The sequence below is a fragment of the Diabrotica undecimpunctata genome, chromosome 1 (assembly GCF_040954645.1).
Source record: "Diabrotica undecimpunctata isolate CICGRU chromosome 1, icDiaUnde3, whole genome shotgun sequence".
Taxonomy (NCBI): Eukaryota; Metazoa; Arthropoda; class Insecta; order Coleoptera; family Chrysomelidae; genus Diabrotica; species Diabrotica undecimpunctata.
In genome coordinates this window covers 71,465,878-71,481,463 of record NC_092803.1, presented here as the reverse complement: position 1 = coordinate 71,481,463, position 15,586 = coordinate 71,465,878, and the positions used below count along the sequence as shown (strand labels likewise).

The window sequence follows — 15,586 nt, the reverse complement described above, 5'->3', positions numbered from 1 at the left end:
GTCCCTCAGCGTGTTTCCTATGTAATGAGAAATTATAATTACGAGAAAGTATGAGAAATTTCATGGAAAAAATATAATCCTTTACTCAGTTGTAAAAAAAATGTGATCTATCATTCCTATCCAATTTTCATACTAATCTACTTATATAATTTTATTATATACTCCTGAAATTCAGTTGTAATTTGCTACCCCATTGTATTAACAATGCTTTATTTAAAGAACATTTTGACCTTGAATGCGCTTAAAATTTGTAAGAAAGCTCTGCGTACGGTTCTGATACTTGTTGTTTCAAAAATGTCTATATAATAGAACTGTAAGAGAAAATTATTCTGTTTTCTTGATATCAACGACAAAGATGAAACTAGCCTATTTTTTAATTGTGGCTTTGGTCTGCTGGACAGCGGTAAGAATTGTTTTGATTTTTGTGATAAAATATTTTGTATCCTAGGAACTTTTCTTGTTACTATGTTTAAATTTGATTAAATGTACTTATTATCACTATAAACATTCAAGGTATTCATACAATAGATAGTCTAGTGGATAATTTTTTGCTGCTTGACTTCTTTTCACTTTGCAAACAAAACGTTCTTTCTTACTTTGAATAGTTGACGTATTGGTTATAAAGGCATCGTTTTCCTAGTGTCTTTTCCATTATTTGTAATCTCTTTTTGTGCTTTAAAAGCTGTGTATATCTTATTTTTGATATATTTTCCCGATCTACCACTCTATCTTTTATCGTCTTACCTTTGGTACTGTTCTATACTTCTTCATTTTACTTGTGTTATTTCATTCCTATTTTTCTCTAGTGTCAGATGTAACGAATAATTTTTATCTAAGTTAATTCCAGTTATCAATCTAAACCTAGTCTAGACATTCTTAGTATCTTAGATTATTTCTAGATATCTTATGTATGTTACTTTAGAAAACCATGTAGTGCGCGTGGCTACTGTGTTTTAATAATTGTTTTATCATTGCTTTATATTGATATCTTGTTTTTCCCCTCTGTGTCTTTTTAACCCACACTTCACGAGCAATAAATTGTAATATCTACCAATAATAAAAGAAGTAAGTATGTAAATATATGTATTTCCATTTCTGTTGACCCTACACCTTTTGAACTTGATTCATTTTCAGTTATAAATATTTATAGAACAATGTTTCTCCTTCTTAGAGTGCCGCCTTTCTATAGAGGTTGACAATCATAATGACAATTTTTATTTTTGAACTTGCTGCTGGTATAACAAATTAATTGATCTGCATTGATACCAACCACATAGATTTTTCAACCAAGAATTCTACCTTCGGCCAACAGATCCTTTTCCTTAAATCTTCCTATATTATTGGTCTTATAATTTCATATTTTGGTTCACTTATCAAGTAAACTAGGTATTCCAGTTTTCTTGTTCGTACAGTGGTGATTAGTTCTGTTTCGTTACCAACCATCTCCAGCATTTCTTTATTTGTATTTTTATCAGTCCATGAAATTTTTAATACTTTGCAGTATAACCCGAGTTCGAAAGTCTTGATACTTTTTAAATTGCATTTTTTAGTGTCTAAGTTTCAGCTTCATACAATAATATTAAGAATATAAACATCGGCTGATTTTTCTGAACTACATATGCAGTCTGATTTCTAAACTAAGATTTCTGCACGTTAGGAGTGGCTTTATTACAATCTATATCTACATATCTATACAACAACGTTTATTTTTACTTTGTTCTTATAGTAATTCGTCTTTGTTCGCCCCTCTTCTTTCAAGATATTATTATAGGTTGTTCTCGGACATTAAAATCATGTACGAATAATACATAGCAGACTCTAAGCGATAAACGAACATAACTATTAACTACCTATTCAATGGAACACTTTTGGTATTTTTTTTGTTAGTCTTAAATTAAGTTTTGTTCTAACATTTTCCTACACAATACTCTTTTTTGCCCTTTTCCTACATAACATTCTATATGGCAGTCACCTAAGATAAGATATAGTAAACTGTTTCAGGTTATTTTTGTGATAAAATATTTTGTATCTTGGAAATTTTTCTTGTCACTATGTTTAAATATGATTAAATTTACATATTATCAATATAAACATTCAAGGTATTCACACATTAGATAGTCTAGTGAAAATTTTTTGGTGCTTGACTTCTTTTCACTTTGCAACCAAAACGTTCTTTCGCACGTTGAATAGTTGACGTATTGGTTATAAAGGCATCGTTTTACTAGTATCGTTTTCATTATTTGTAAGCTCATTTGGCGCTTTATAAGCTTTGTATATCGTCTTATCCTTGGTACTGCTCTATACCTCTTCATTTTACTTGTGTTATTTCATTTCTATTCTTTTCTAGTTTTAAATGTAGCGAATGCTTTTTGTCTATTTATGAATTTAATTCCAGTTATCATTATAAACCTGATATAGACATTCTTAGTAACTTAGATCTTTTCCGAATCTCTTAAAATGGGTGGGTTATTTTAGAAAACCTTGTCGTGCGTGTAGCTACCGTGTTTTAATAATTGTTTTATCAATGCTTTATGTTAATGTTTGTTTTGTCCTCTCTGTGTCTTTTTAATCCACAGTTCACGAAAAATAAATTGTGATATCTACCAACAATGAAAGAAGTCACTAACTAAATACGTGTATTTCCATTTCTTTTGACCCTTTATCTTTTGAACTTAATTCATTTTCATTTAAAGATTTTTGTCATTACCCTATTCTAAGAACCAACTATTTTTTTGTTCTTAGACTGCCATCTCCCTATGGAGGTTGGCAATCCCAATGCCTAGTTATATTTTTGAACTTGCTTCTGCTCTAACAAATCAATCGATCTGCATTAGAATTGGTCACACACGGCTGCCACATGGTTACCTGGCTTTGGAGGAATCACCTGCTTGTGAAAAGTATAGTGAATCATTAACCGTTCAACATATTCTTACACTGTCTATCAAATACGAACAAGCACAAAAAGAACTCCTGTCCTCTTAGAACCTGTTCAGAATGTACTAGATTTCCTTCGAGAAGCGAACTTGTATTACAAAATTTAGTGTATTCTTTTTTATTACTTTCTCTTTAACATATTCTCTTTATTGTAAATTATACCTAATGTATTGTAAAATGTTTAGTATGTTTAGTAACAATCCAATCTCAATAACCTTGTGGTTGAGACACAATAAACTAAAAAAAAGTTGATCTGTATTGATACCAACCACATAGATTCATTAACCAAGAATTAACCTTTTGGCCAACAGATCTTCTTCCTTGAATCTTTACCTGTATTATAAGTCTTAAAATTTCATATTTTTGTCCACTTGTTTTGTACGAACTCTTTCCAGCACTCCTATATTTGTAATAACCAGAGTTCAAAAGTCTTGATACTTATTAAATTGCATTTTTTAATATCCAAGCTTCAGTTCCATATAACCATATTAAAAATATAAACATCGATTGGTACGTAGTCTGATTTCCAAATTATAGTGACTCGTCTTTATTGCGTCCCTCTTCTCTCCATTGTTATAGGTTGTTTTTGAACATTCGAATCATGTGCAGAAGAATAATATATAACAGTTTCTTAGCAATAAACGAACATAACTATTACTTACATCTTTAAATGAACACCTTAGTTATTCATTTTTGTTGTTTTTTAATTAAGTTTTTTTCTCCCCTTTTCCTACACAACACTCTTTCTTGCCATTGTCCCACATAACACTCTACCTCGATGTCACCTAGGTTACAGTAAAATATATCAGGTTCTTAACTACACATTTTGTAGCTTAAGTTTTCATGAAACAGATCCATTATATGGATGTTTTATGACTTTAAGCTAATTCGAGTTCTTTTTGGCATTTACCACACTAGCCTTAAAGACACCTTCTAGAGGGCTGTTAAAAGCTGTCATGGCTATTTTTGTATATATTGATACATTTCAGTTCGAAAGTACCATATTAATTTTCCATTGCACACTGCAAGTTGCATAAATCTGCTAAAATACAGAGGCATACTCTCCTGATGATATATAAATTATTAAATTTTCTCTTTTATTAAAAATATTCTTGCTCGTGACCCTTCTGCACTCATCTTTACACCGTTTATATTCAGTTCAAAAGCCCCTATATTAATATTTATTACACAGTACAAGATTTCATAAATCTCCTGAAATACAAAAGTATATTTATCCGGTGATATGCACGCGTCCCATCTGCACTCGTTTTCGACACGTCTATATACCCTGAAGTGTGGGTTGTGTGTGTGTGTGTTTGTTGCTTTGGATTTTATAGTTTCAGATCTTACCACACCTTTACACACAAGAAACTCTCTTAAAAACAGTACTGTATGACAAGAGAAAGCAAATTCATTTGTATTATTCTCGTCCTCTTTTATCTCTAAATGAGAGGAATGTTCGATAAAAAATACAGAAGAGTCCTAATCAAGCCAGTGTAATGACATCTACATTGTTAATATTTACACAAAAGATCAATTCGCACCAAAAGATACTAGGACATTCATTCATCCAAATAGCTTAGCTATTATGGCGCCATAAAAACGTTTGTCATAATGGGGTAGAAACCTATATAGTACTGGTGCTTGCAATTGTGTATCGGCTGCAAAATATTCTGCACAGGGTGTCCAGAAACTCTACTGACAAATGAAGACTGGAGATTCCTCAGATAATTTTAGGACAAGTTAACCCAATTTACCTAGTCCGAAAATGCTTTCTAAAGAAAATGCTTCTGTTACGATAAATATGACTTATATTTTTAAGATGTAAACATATTTCTCTACCAAGTATTTTGTAGTAGGTAAATATCCACGGGTCCCCCTCCGGTCTGGTTCCATGTCGTTAAAAGTTCCAGAAATGTCACCAAGGTTCGAGAGAACTCCAGATAACGGTGATTAAATATATATATATATATATATATATATATATATATATATATATATATATATATATATATATATAAAACTTTATTTTATATATATATATATATATATATATATATATATATATATATATATATAGAGAGAGAGGATCTTTTTCTTGTAAATAGTTAGTCTGAAAAGAATAATATCGAATAATAAATAAAGTTAGATTTATAATAACAGTTCACTTCCTACGGAAGCTAGAGCTCTTTGAAAACGGCGACTTGTAATTAGTTTTTTTAATACCTTCAGAAATCTTCTAGTTAAAGAAAAACAGAAACTGGTACGATTCTTTATTATCTAAAGTTGAATCGATACCATTAATTGCAAATTTCTAGTACCGGTCATAGGCGTCCGTTTTCGGTAGGTCAACGGTTACTTTAATGCATATTTTTTTGTCTTTACCTTTTGTTTTTTTTTGTCATGAAACTTAAATTAATATGTACCTTAATTAATTTTATAAATTATCTTTTATTTCAATAAATGCAGCACACAATTAGTAAAAGAAGTTTGGGAAAAGAAGCAAAAAGTCAAATTGATTTTGTTTAAAGGGTTTTAAAAACAAGGCATTTATTGCGATGGAACGAAACTAACACAAAAGAACAAGTATTAAAAGTAGTTACAAAAGTTGCTCGATGTGATGAACATTAGTCTCTATACATAAATTTGACCTTTTGCTTAGAGAATGCCGAATTTTTAAAAAAAAATCCAAAGTTATTTTTTAATTTGTTGGAATAGACTTGTATCCTAAGCCAGAGTTGTGCATTTTTTATCGAAACGAAATAAACAAATGCTTTTATACATCATCAAACACAATAATCCTAAGGATTAAAATCCGGTGACCTTGCAGTCCGAGGAATGGACCGCCTCTTCCAATCCAGTGTTCTTCGTAGTTATTATTAAGTACAGTAATACCTCGATATAACGGACTACTTATATTAAATGCCGAAAGTCCGTTATATAAAACTATGTGTACAATAAATCAAAAACCTTTTTTTTGAAAATATGTATGTACACTCAATTTAGATATATTTAAAAAAAAAATACAAAATACAAACAAAATTCTATTTAATTGTCTTAGGACACTTTCGATGTTTGCTGTTTTTTTTATAATCAACTCCTACAGAAACCATTTTAAATCTATGTCTGTATCTTGGCCATCAGACAAATTCTTCCAACCATTTTTTATGTTTGCTCTTCAACCTCCACTTATGATGCAGCAAAATAAAAAATTTTAAATTAAAAGACCTTAAGTTTTGCGAAATACGCTGCGCTGCTTTGTATATTCTCTAGTTTTTGATTGATCGTTACATTGATTCTTTTCCGTTTGAACATATTTAAAGGGTAGGACTGCGAAAATTTTAACTTATTTACTAGCGTACACTAAAGGTGTTCATTCACAATGAATAATCTAGAACTGCTAGCTGTAGAGTGGTGAGTGGCCTGCCTGTTAAACATCCGTATAAATAATCAGAGAAACCTACGCGTTATTATATCAGGGAATCCCCTAATAAAATGTGATGTTCTCACTTTCTGTCTCTTGCCTACAAATATTATAAAATATTATGTCTCTCTTGCAAATACTTTATTTATTTATTTATTTTTCACAAAGAAAATATATACATATTACTATTAGAAATGTATCTATATCACAAAATATAGTAGTATGTAACTTGATAAGCATGTATAATAAATAATAAAGTTGGTTTTTATTTTTTTTACATTTGACCGGATTTACTGTCCGTTCTATCAGAAGTCCGTTAAATAAAGGTCCGATATATCGAGGTTTTACTGTACATTATCCAGTGAATCAGGTTAAAGATTTTACAGGAAATGTAACTAATCAGTACTATTTAAACGAACAGGCAAATCCACAAGCACAAGTAGATAATCGTTAACTAATCATATCCAGACATTTATGCTAAACTTATGCTGATGTTTAAATTCTTGAACAACGTGGGGATTGTCACCAACATACGAATAATATTGTGCGTTATACACATTCAAAATTCCATTTTTTGTAAATGTAGATTTGTTGAAAACAAAATGTACCTACCCGAAAAAAATTATCATTTCGATTTTCTGATTTTGTAACCACCTAGCGAATTCTTCACAAGAAGGCAAATCTCCTTATAGCAGTACTTGTACCTTTATAAAATGAAAAGGATATAAATTTTCGTTGTGTAAGATATTTCCTACGGAAGATTTTAAAATTGTGGAATACGTGGCAGAGAGTCTTTGAATGCTAATTTCTGAATTTTCCTCAACTTCCATTAAAATAACATCTCCATGTGCTACTGTTACATAATCATATAGTCTTTCATTATTTTTTGAGACCACTGAACCTGTTTCTCTTGATCACTGGTGAAGAGCTGTAAATATTGAGTGAGTAGAATCATGATTGGGAAATTTTTTCAGAGTATCTACGTTGTTCTGCTCAAGCGTTACACTTCATTACGCAATAAACTGAAGCATATCAGCGTATTTCTCATTTCTAAAAATAATTTTTGTTGAATTAAAATTGTTATATTTAAATGCTACAAAATAAACAACTAAAAAATAAACTATAATAAACTAAATCATACTAACATATCGTTAGTATAGCTTTAACTGATAACAGAAGAGAATTTGTTAGAGATGGGGAAATGTGGAAATTTGTTAGAAATGTAATGTAGGTAAAAGATACTCCTTAATATTCAGAGACTCGAGTAGAATTTTTACCTAGCAGGAATATTTGATATTATCCAAATTTCTATGGTAACGAAGGTTATTAATTTTTTTTGTATGCTTTATTTTAATCTAGCTTTATTATACCATTTTCTTTTTCAACAGTACGCAGCCGGTCCTGAACGGGACAGAGTACATAAAAAGATCGCAGAATGCCAAAAGGAATTAGGTTCAACTGTGGACGAACTTGAGAACGTTAAAAACGGAGTTACAACCCCTGAAACCGGCAAGCAAGTTCTTTGTGTTCATCGTAAATTAGGAATCATGGATCAAAATGGAGACATTGTTCCTGATGAGTACAAGAAACACATTGAAGCTATTACTGATGACAAGGGTCGTCACACACAGTTTCAAGGATGCAGCAAACCTCAAGGAGAAAATGCCGAAGTTAAAGCTATTAATTTTGACAAATGTTTCCAAGACGTCTTACAAATAATGGGTCGTGATTGATTTATCTAAAAAATAATTTGTTATAAATATAAGCATTATTATGTAAAATATATTCCTTTCGTTTAAATATTTATTTATTATCGAATTTGGCGTATTATCAAAAAAGACATAAATATGGTAAAAAAGATAAAGTAAAAGCAAAAAAACAAAGTTAACATGGAAGATCAACTCACATTAAAATTAAATATATACATATATATCCAATAAAATAGAACCAATTTAAACCTTTAGCTAATCATCTCCATCAAGTACTAACAGGTATGGCACCCCCTAAAGTGAAAAACCAACAAATATAATTTAAAATCAAATAAATTCACGGTTAAAGATCAAAATTATTGATAGAAGAGCAGATATTAATAAATAAAATAATATAAAGCCCATGTGGACGTATAAGGTAAACGATTTCCAGCGAAAATGCATTTGAAGGGCTTGGTGCACTAGCCGTCCACGTGCACATTGCATGGTTTTGAGAAAAATGAGAAAAACGTGTCATATAGTCATAGTTCCAAATATGTGAATTTTTTTTTATTTTCCATTGTAATATAACCAAAAACTCATCTTTCTAACAATATAATATGTGTATGTTGACTTTGGTTTTTTGGTTGAAAGTTGGTGTTAAATGTTACACATAGTCGATTATTTCTATCATAAATGAGAAACACATTGTCTAAAAAAATAGTAAAAATGCTGTGTTTTTGCAAACTATTTTTTGTTGTTGGCTATAACAGAACTAACCTAAGAACAAAGTACGTAATACAATAATAAATTCTACTATACTTACACTGTTATAATGTAGAAAATCATAAATAAAATAAAAGAGGACAGTCTAAAACACTCTTATCAGAATCGTCATTTTTTTAGCAATCAGCATCACTTTGTTTGATTTTATCATAAAACGTTTGCCAAAAAGGGACACAAATTTTTCATTAAAGGCATAATGCTATCGTATTTTGCTGATTTCAGTAGTATCTTTAAAAAAAAGGCTTGAGATATATTTTAAAATCAAACACCATGTCCTGCGTTACACGTTACACAGGAGAACTTTTTACCACAGCTTTCAACTAATGAATACAATTCTGTAGGTACATACAAAGTCTCTTTTCTACCCTTTTTTTTTTCAATTTGTGCAAAATCTCGGTCACACGGTAAGAAGCTGCGACATGGCTCGGGTAAATGGTGTACTATTTTTGAAAATCTTCCGTTCTTTGCTAAAGTTGAAAGGAATTGGATCATAACAGCATTTTTGTTCTACCCCCACCAGTTGTCAGCCAATATATGCAGAACAGTAACAAAACTTTTTATATAGTTTTGTATAAAATGCCACAAATACGATACAATTTCTATGTAGCCTTTTTTCGCAACTGTTTCATCAAACATATAACTGACTATTGGTTGTTAGAAGAAGATTAAAAAAGCTGGTTTTAAATCCAGATCTGCCTAGCACAAAATATTTCCCCGAAGTCAAAACAGGAAATGGCAAATTTTGCTGATATTCGAAACTAATAGTCTCCAACGTTTCGTGGATTTGCGCCATTTTAGTTTTTCCTTTTAAATCATCGTAAAACGATTGGGCCTTCCGGAGATAAATCTCTTTTTGAATGTTCAGTTGGTGCTTAAGTTCATCTGTAGAAGCAGCATCAAGTTGTATTTTCAACAGATCACAAGTAGCACAAGTATCGTTAATACGAGAGTACGCGTTAGGCGAATCCTGGTCCGCACCTGCTCACATAAGAGAGATGTCTCCTGGTGACTTGTCCACCTTCCTAGAAATACCAGGATGGACAATAAGATAAGTGCGACAGCTCCCTGAGAGGATTCACAATGGGTCAATAAAAGTCAAGTGCTGTGTAACCTAACTCGCCCTCCCTACTCTACAGATGCAGATACAGAAAAGAAAGGATATCGTCTACTTCATTCCTTCATTGAATACGTTTTATGTATTAATTCATACACATTATCAGTTTATCTACAAATTAGTTAAATAAGCAAACATCTATAGAAAAAAATACGAACTTGGTCTACCTAGATATGCACCTTATCAAGATGGTAGTAAAGAAATAGATACATATCCTAGGCTGTATGCAATAGTGGCTTAACTACAAATTTGACAAAATTGAGTGTACATCACCAGAGGGCTTAAAAAAGCGTTATTTATAACCTGAAAAACTGGCACAATAATAGCAAAAATGTGTATCATAAAGAATTTTGGAGTTTTTTTGGAATAAATTTATTGTTTTAAAAATATCAAATTCTAAGGGTCTCATCTCTAGTGTAAGGAATACACGTGTGTAAATTCTGCTCCATAATAATTTTAATTTTTGGTTATTGTGAGTCGATAATTTTGCTGATTTTGCGTGCAGTGTGTAATAGAAGAATAAAAGTGTTAATGGTAATTATAGCAAAGACATTGGAAGAGAGGTAAGTGCATAACCTCGATAAATTTAGGAAGGCGAAGGAAATTTTATTTACTCTCAACACAAAAAACTAAAAACAAAACCGGCCCAGGTAATTAACGCTATATCAGTTTTAAAAGCTAGAGGTGGGCGTTGCCACATCAAACCGCTCTAAAGTAACTGACAATTATTTTAATTGAAAATTAATTTATTTAGGAAGAAAACGTGAAAATAAATTACTACAAGCCACTGCTTGAGAGAACCATCTTCCTTCGACGCGTTAAGTGGGGAGGTTGGCTCTATCGCGAGTAGTAGCAGTAGAAATATGGATTCAGATGATAATACATCCGATGACAATCGGAAAGAAATAGAAAAGAAGAGGAACTGTTATTTGGTCCTAGTAAAAAAGTACAAAGAAGTCCAGTTAAAAGTCACAAAGAGGAAAACAAAATAGATCAAATACTAAATATGATAAAAAATTTAACAATAGAGTTACAAGAATTAAAAACTAATATAAAAGTAGTAAAAACCGAACAAAAACAATACAGAGAAGAAATGAGGGAACCCAAAACTGAACTAGCAGAACTAAAACAAGAGAATAGTGAAATCTGGAAAGAAAATGAACAAATCAAAAAGGATCTGAATGAGACAAAAGGACGCCTTGAAAGGCTGGATATAATAATAAAAGAAAATAATGTGATAATACAGGGAATGACAATAGAAACTGGAGATAGAAGAATACTAAAATAAGTAATAGGAAATTTTATGACAAAAGAGCTAAATATTACCGTAAATATAGAAGAAGCAGTAAAACTAGGAGATAAAACATGTTTAGTTAGACTGCCAAACAAAGAAGAAAAAACAAAAATTATGGAAAACAAAAGTAAACTTAAAGAAGAGAAAAAAGAGAAAATATATATAAACAATGATCTAACGACATAGAAATTACAAATACAGAAGGAAATACGAAGAATAGCAAAAGATAAAATAGAGAAAGGTCAACGTGTCCAAATTAAAGCCAACAAACTTATAATAGATGGACTAGAAAGGAGATGGAATAGAAAAACTAACCAGCTGGAGGACCATCATGGAGGTGGTTCAAAAAACTAGCAAGGGATGAGGCGATGCATTATTCATTGACAGAAGAGGCAAAGAAACAGGAAATGACTGCAGATAAACCCGGGTACAACAAAAGTGAAATAAAGAAAGATAGACAAGAAAACAAAAATAAAAGACGAAGACAACAGAACAAAAAAAATAAAGAGTTGAAAATAAGCACATGGAACATAAGAACTATGCTAGCTCAAGGAAAAATGCTAGAAATAGATTGATAAACAAGACTTTACAATGTTATATTCAGGAGGAAAGAAGCAAGGGCAAAAAGGCCTGGGATTCATGATACTAAGGCACCTAAGAGAGAAAATTATAAATTTCAAGCCAATATGCGAAAGGATAGCCTATGTTAGAGTCAACAGCAAACCATTTAATATATCAGTCTTGAATTTATACGCCCCCACAGAAACAAGCAATGCAGACGAAAAAAAAATCTTTTATGATAGGGTCGAAGAGAAGATAGAAAAAATACCCAAAGAAGATGTCATATTTGTACTAGGAGACCTCAACATTCAGATTGGAAAAGAGGTCTTTTTACAACAAATTCCAGGAAAGCATACAATACACGAAAACGCGAATGACAATGGGCAAAGACTATGTAACCTAGCAACAAGAAAAAATTTGTTAATAAGCTCAACAAAATTTGAACACCCTAAAATACACACATGTCCAAAAGTTTGGAATACGTACAAATAATATATCTACGCCTATGGTGGTTTTAAAACTGTTGTTGATATTCATTCCAGAGGGTTTTTAAATGAAAATGATAAAAAATTTGAATCGTTTTTGTATGATTTTGGTCACATTCAACTGATTAGCGTATTTACACATTATTTCAGTCTTTGTTTAAATTTGAATTGAGTCGTTTAAAAATGCCTAAAAACGTGATATCTCATTTTGACAGATCCAGAGTAATTGCTTTGTTACAACAGGACTTTATTTAAAGTTATATCGCGAATATTGCTGATGTTACTCAGACTGCTGTATCAAAAATTAAGAAAAAATTCCAAGATACAAATGACGTCAAGGATCGTCCCAGAAGTGGTAGAAATCGATGTACAATAGCAGCACAAGACCGGCAAATAACATTTATAGCTCGTAGAAATCATCTGGAATCTACAAGTGGTATATCCAGAGAAATTTCTAGGCTTCAAGGACTAAATATTTCACGGCAAACAATAAGACGCAAACTAAATGCGGTAAATTTGTATCGTAGAAGACCGCTACGTGTTCCTAAACTAACCTACCAACACAAAACAGTAAGGTTGCAATGGGCTAGAGAAATGGTGCATCATGATCCTAACTGGAATAACGTGATGTTCTCTGATGAGTCAAAAATTGACTTGGTATCTGATTCGCGAAGAACACTGGTTTGGAGGGCCCCAGGACGACAAGTCCCGCTAGAAACAGCTAAACCGCGTGTCCCATTTGAAGGTGGCAGTATTATGGTTTGGGGTGGTATTATGAGTGGTACACGGACGTCACTGCTGGTTCTGGAGAGAAGAGTCACTGGTGCTGTATACATTAAGGAAGTTTTAAATCCTGTCGTACGTCTATTCCGAGGGGCAGTAGGTAATGAATTTGTGTTTATGCATGACAACGCACCTCCTCATCGAACATCAGCAGAACAAAATTTTCTTGAAGAAGAAGGAGTATCTACATTACAGTGGCCCTCGAATTCCCCCGACATTAACATTATTGAACATGCTTATGACATTCTCAAAACACGCATCAAGAAGCGAAACAATCCCCCTATTACACTTCGAGAACTTAAAGATGCTGCTCGTGAAGAATGGGAGAGAATTCCGCAGGCCCAACTCGACCAGTTAATCGGCAGCATGCCAAATCGCCTACAGGCTTGCATACGGGCCAATGGAGGAAATATATTATTAGTTTTATTAAAAATTATTTTTTTCTATACTAATTTATTTTTAAATGTAAGTTGTACATTGTAAGTTTTTCACTCCAAGAAATTAAATATTTTTTTTGCATATCGTTTATCTGGTTTTGAGACTTATTTAGTATTGTTGAGAATTGAAACAAAATGATTTTTTACTATTCAGAAGATTTTATATATAAAAATCAATAAAAAGATGAAATATTCCAATATTCCAAACTTTTGGACAAATGTGTACATAAGGTAACATGGAGGTCACCAGATCAGAAAACATATAGTCAAATTGATCACATAATGATTAATAAACGAAAACAATCGTCAATAAAGGATGTATGAACGTTCAGAGATGCGTGTGCAGATTCGGACCACTACACGGTCACAGCCACTATAAGACAAAAAGTTAAAATTGAAACAAAACAAAAAAACCAACACAAAAAGTGAAATGTCAATAAAATGAGTAATGAAGAAATAAGAAAAAAATATGAAGAGGCAGTAACAGTTCAAATAAAAGAGAAATATAAATCAGAAGATATAAACACAGAATGGCAGACGATCAAAAAATCAATAGAAGAAGGTGCAAATATGCAGATAGGTAAAAGTCAGGCTAAAACAAAAAACGGATGGTATAACCAAGAATGTAGAGAAATAACAGGAAAAAAAGTGCAAGCCAGAAATAAATGGCTAAGAACAGATAAAGAGGAAGACAGAGAAGAATATGAAAAATTAAGAAGGAATGCTAAGAAAGTGATAAGGCAAAATAAAAGGAGATAAGTAGACAGAAAAATTCAGGAAATAGAGCAGGAAAGAACAAACAGAAATACGAAAAGTTTTTACAAAAAGATTAAAGAACAAAACAAAAAATACAAGGGCAAAACAAACGGAATAAAAAATAGAGAGGGAATAGTGATAATAGAGGACCAAGAATACAAGCAAGTATGGAGAGATTACTACAGAGAGCTCTTGACGGAGGAAACAACAGAAGAAAAAATGCATAACGAGGAGGAAACGGTGCACGAAGAAGAAGCAGATGAAGTAGATGAAGTAGACATCAAAATTTCAAAAGAACCAACATTAGAGGAATTGGATGAAGTAATACAGAGAAGCAAAAATGGAAAAGCCCCTGGTAAAGATGGAATTAATATGAAACTAATAAAATACGAGGGAAGGGAACTAAGAGGAAAAATACTGGCACTATTGAAAAATATATGGAAAGAAGAGAAAATGCCAGGGGACTGGGAGGTAGGGCAGATCATATCAGTACATAAAAAGGGAGACAAACAAATCTGTGAAAATTATAGAGGAATAACGTTACTAAATACAACATATAAAATATTGACATCAATAATAAAAAAAAAGTTATCAAAGATCACAAAGAAGACAGTAGGACAGTACCAATGTGGATTCACAGAAGGAAGATCTACAATAGATGCAATACACACAGTAAAACAAATAATGAAAAAAGCAAACGAGTATAAATTAGAATTGGAAATGTTATTCATAGACTTCAAACAGGCATTTGACTCAATTAAAAGGAACGGATTATTGATAGCACTTAAAAAATTAAAAATTTCACATGAACTCAGAAAATTAATAGAAATGACAATGAGAACTACAAAAATAAGCATAAAGACACAAAGAGGAGAGACAGAGGAATTTAGTATAAATAAAGGGATGAAACAAGGAGATGCCTTATCAACAACGCTATTTAATCTAGCATTAGAATATGTACTACGAAATATAAATAAAGGAAATCTCAGAACAAGAGGTGGTCAAATAATTGCATATGCAGACGATATTGCTATTATTGCAAAGAACAGAAAAATAATGAAAGAAATGCTAGAAGAAATAAGAGAGAAAGGGGAGGTAATGGGGCTAAGATTAAATCAAGAAAAGACAAAAATATTAAGATTAGGGAAAAAACTAATGAAAGAAAAAATCAAAATAGGAAGTTTTGAGTTTGAAGAAGTAGAATACTTCAAATACCTAGGAGTTACGATAAGTAAATCCGTAGAAAGGAAATCCGAAATAAAAGAAAAAATATTAGCAGCGAATAAAGCTTATTTTGCAAACAAAAGATTACTTAAAAGCAAAA

General features: G+C 31.7%; 1 protein-coding gene across 1 annotated transcript; it reads left to right on the top strand.

Annotated features, from left to right (window-relative positions):
- The first annotated feature begins 269 nt into the window (after positions 1-269).
- Positions 270-8,158, top strand: LOC140439211 (uncharacterized). The gene is made up of 2 exons (XM_072528970.1): positions 270-403; positions 7,747-8,158. The coding sequence occupies exons 1-2, from the start codon at positions 356-358 to the stop codon at positions 8,089-8,091; spliced, it is 393 nt and encodes a 130-aa protein (XP_072385071.1). The 5' UTR covers positions 270-355; the 3' UTR covers positions 8,092-8,158.
- The last annotated feature ends 7,428 nt before the right edge of the window (positions 8,159-15,586 follow it).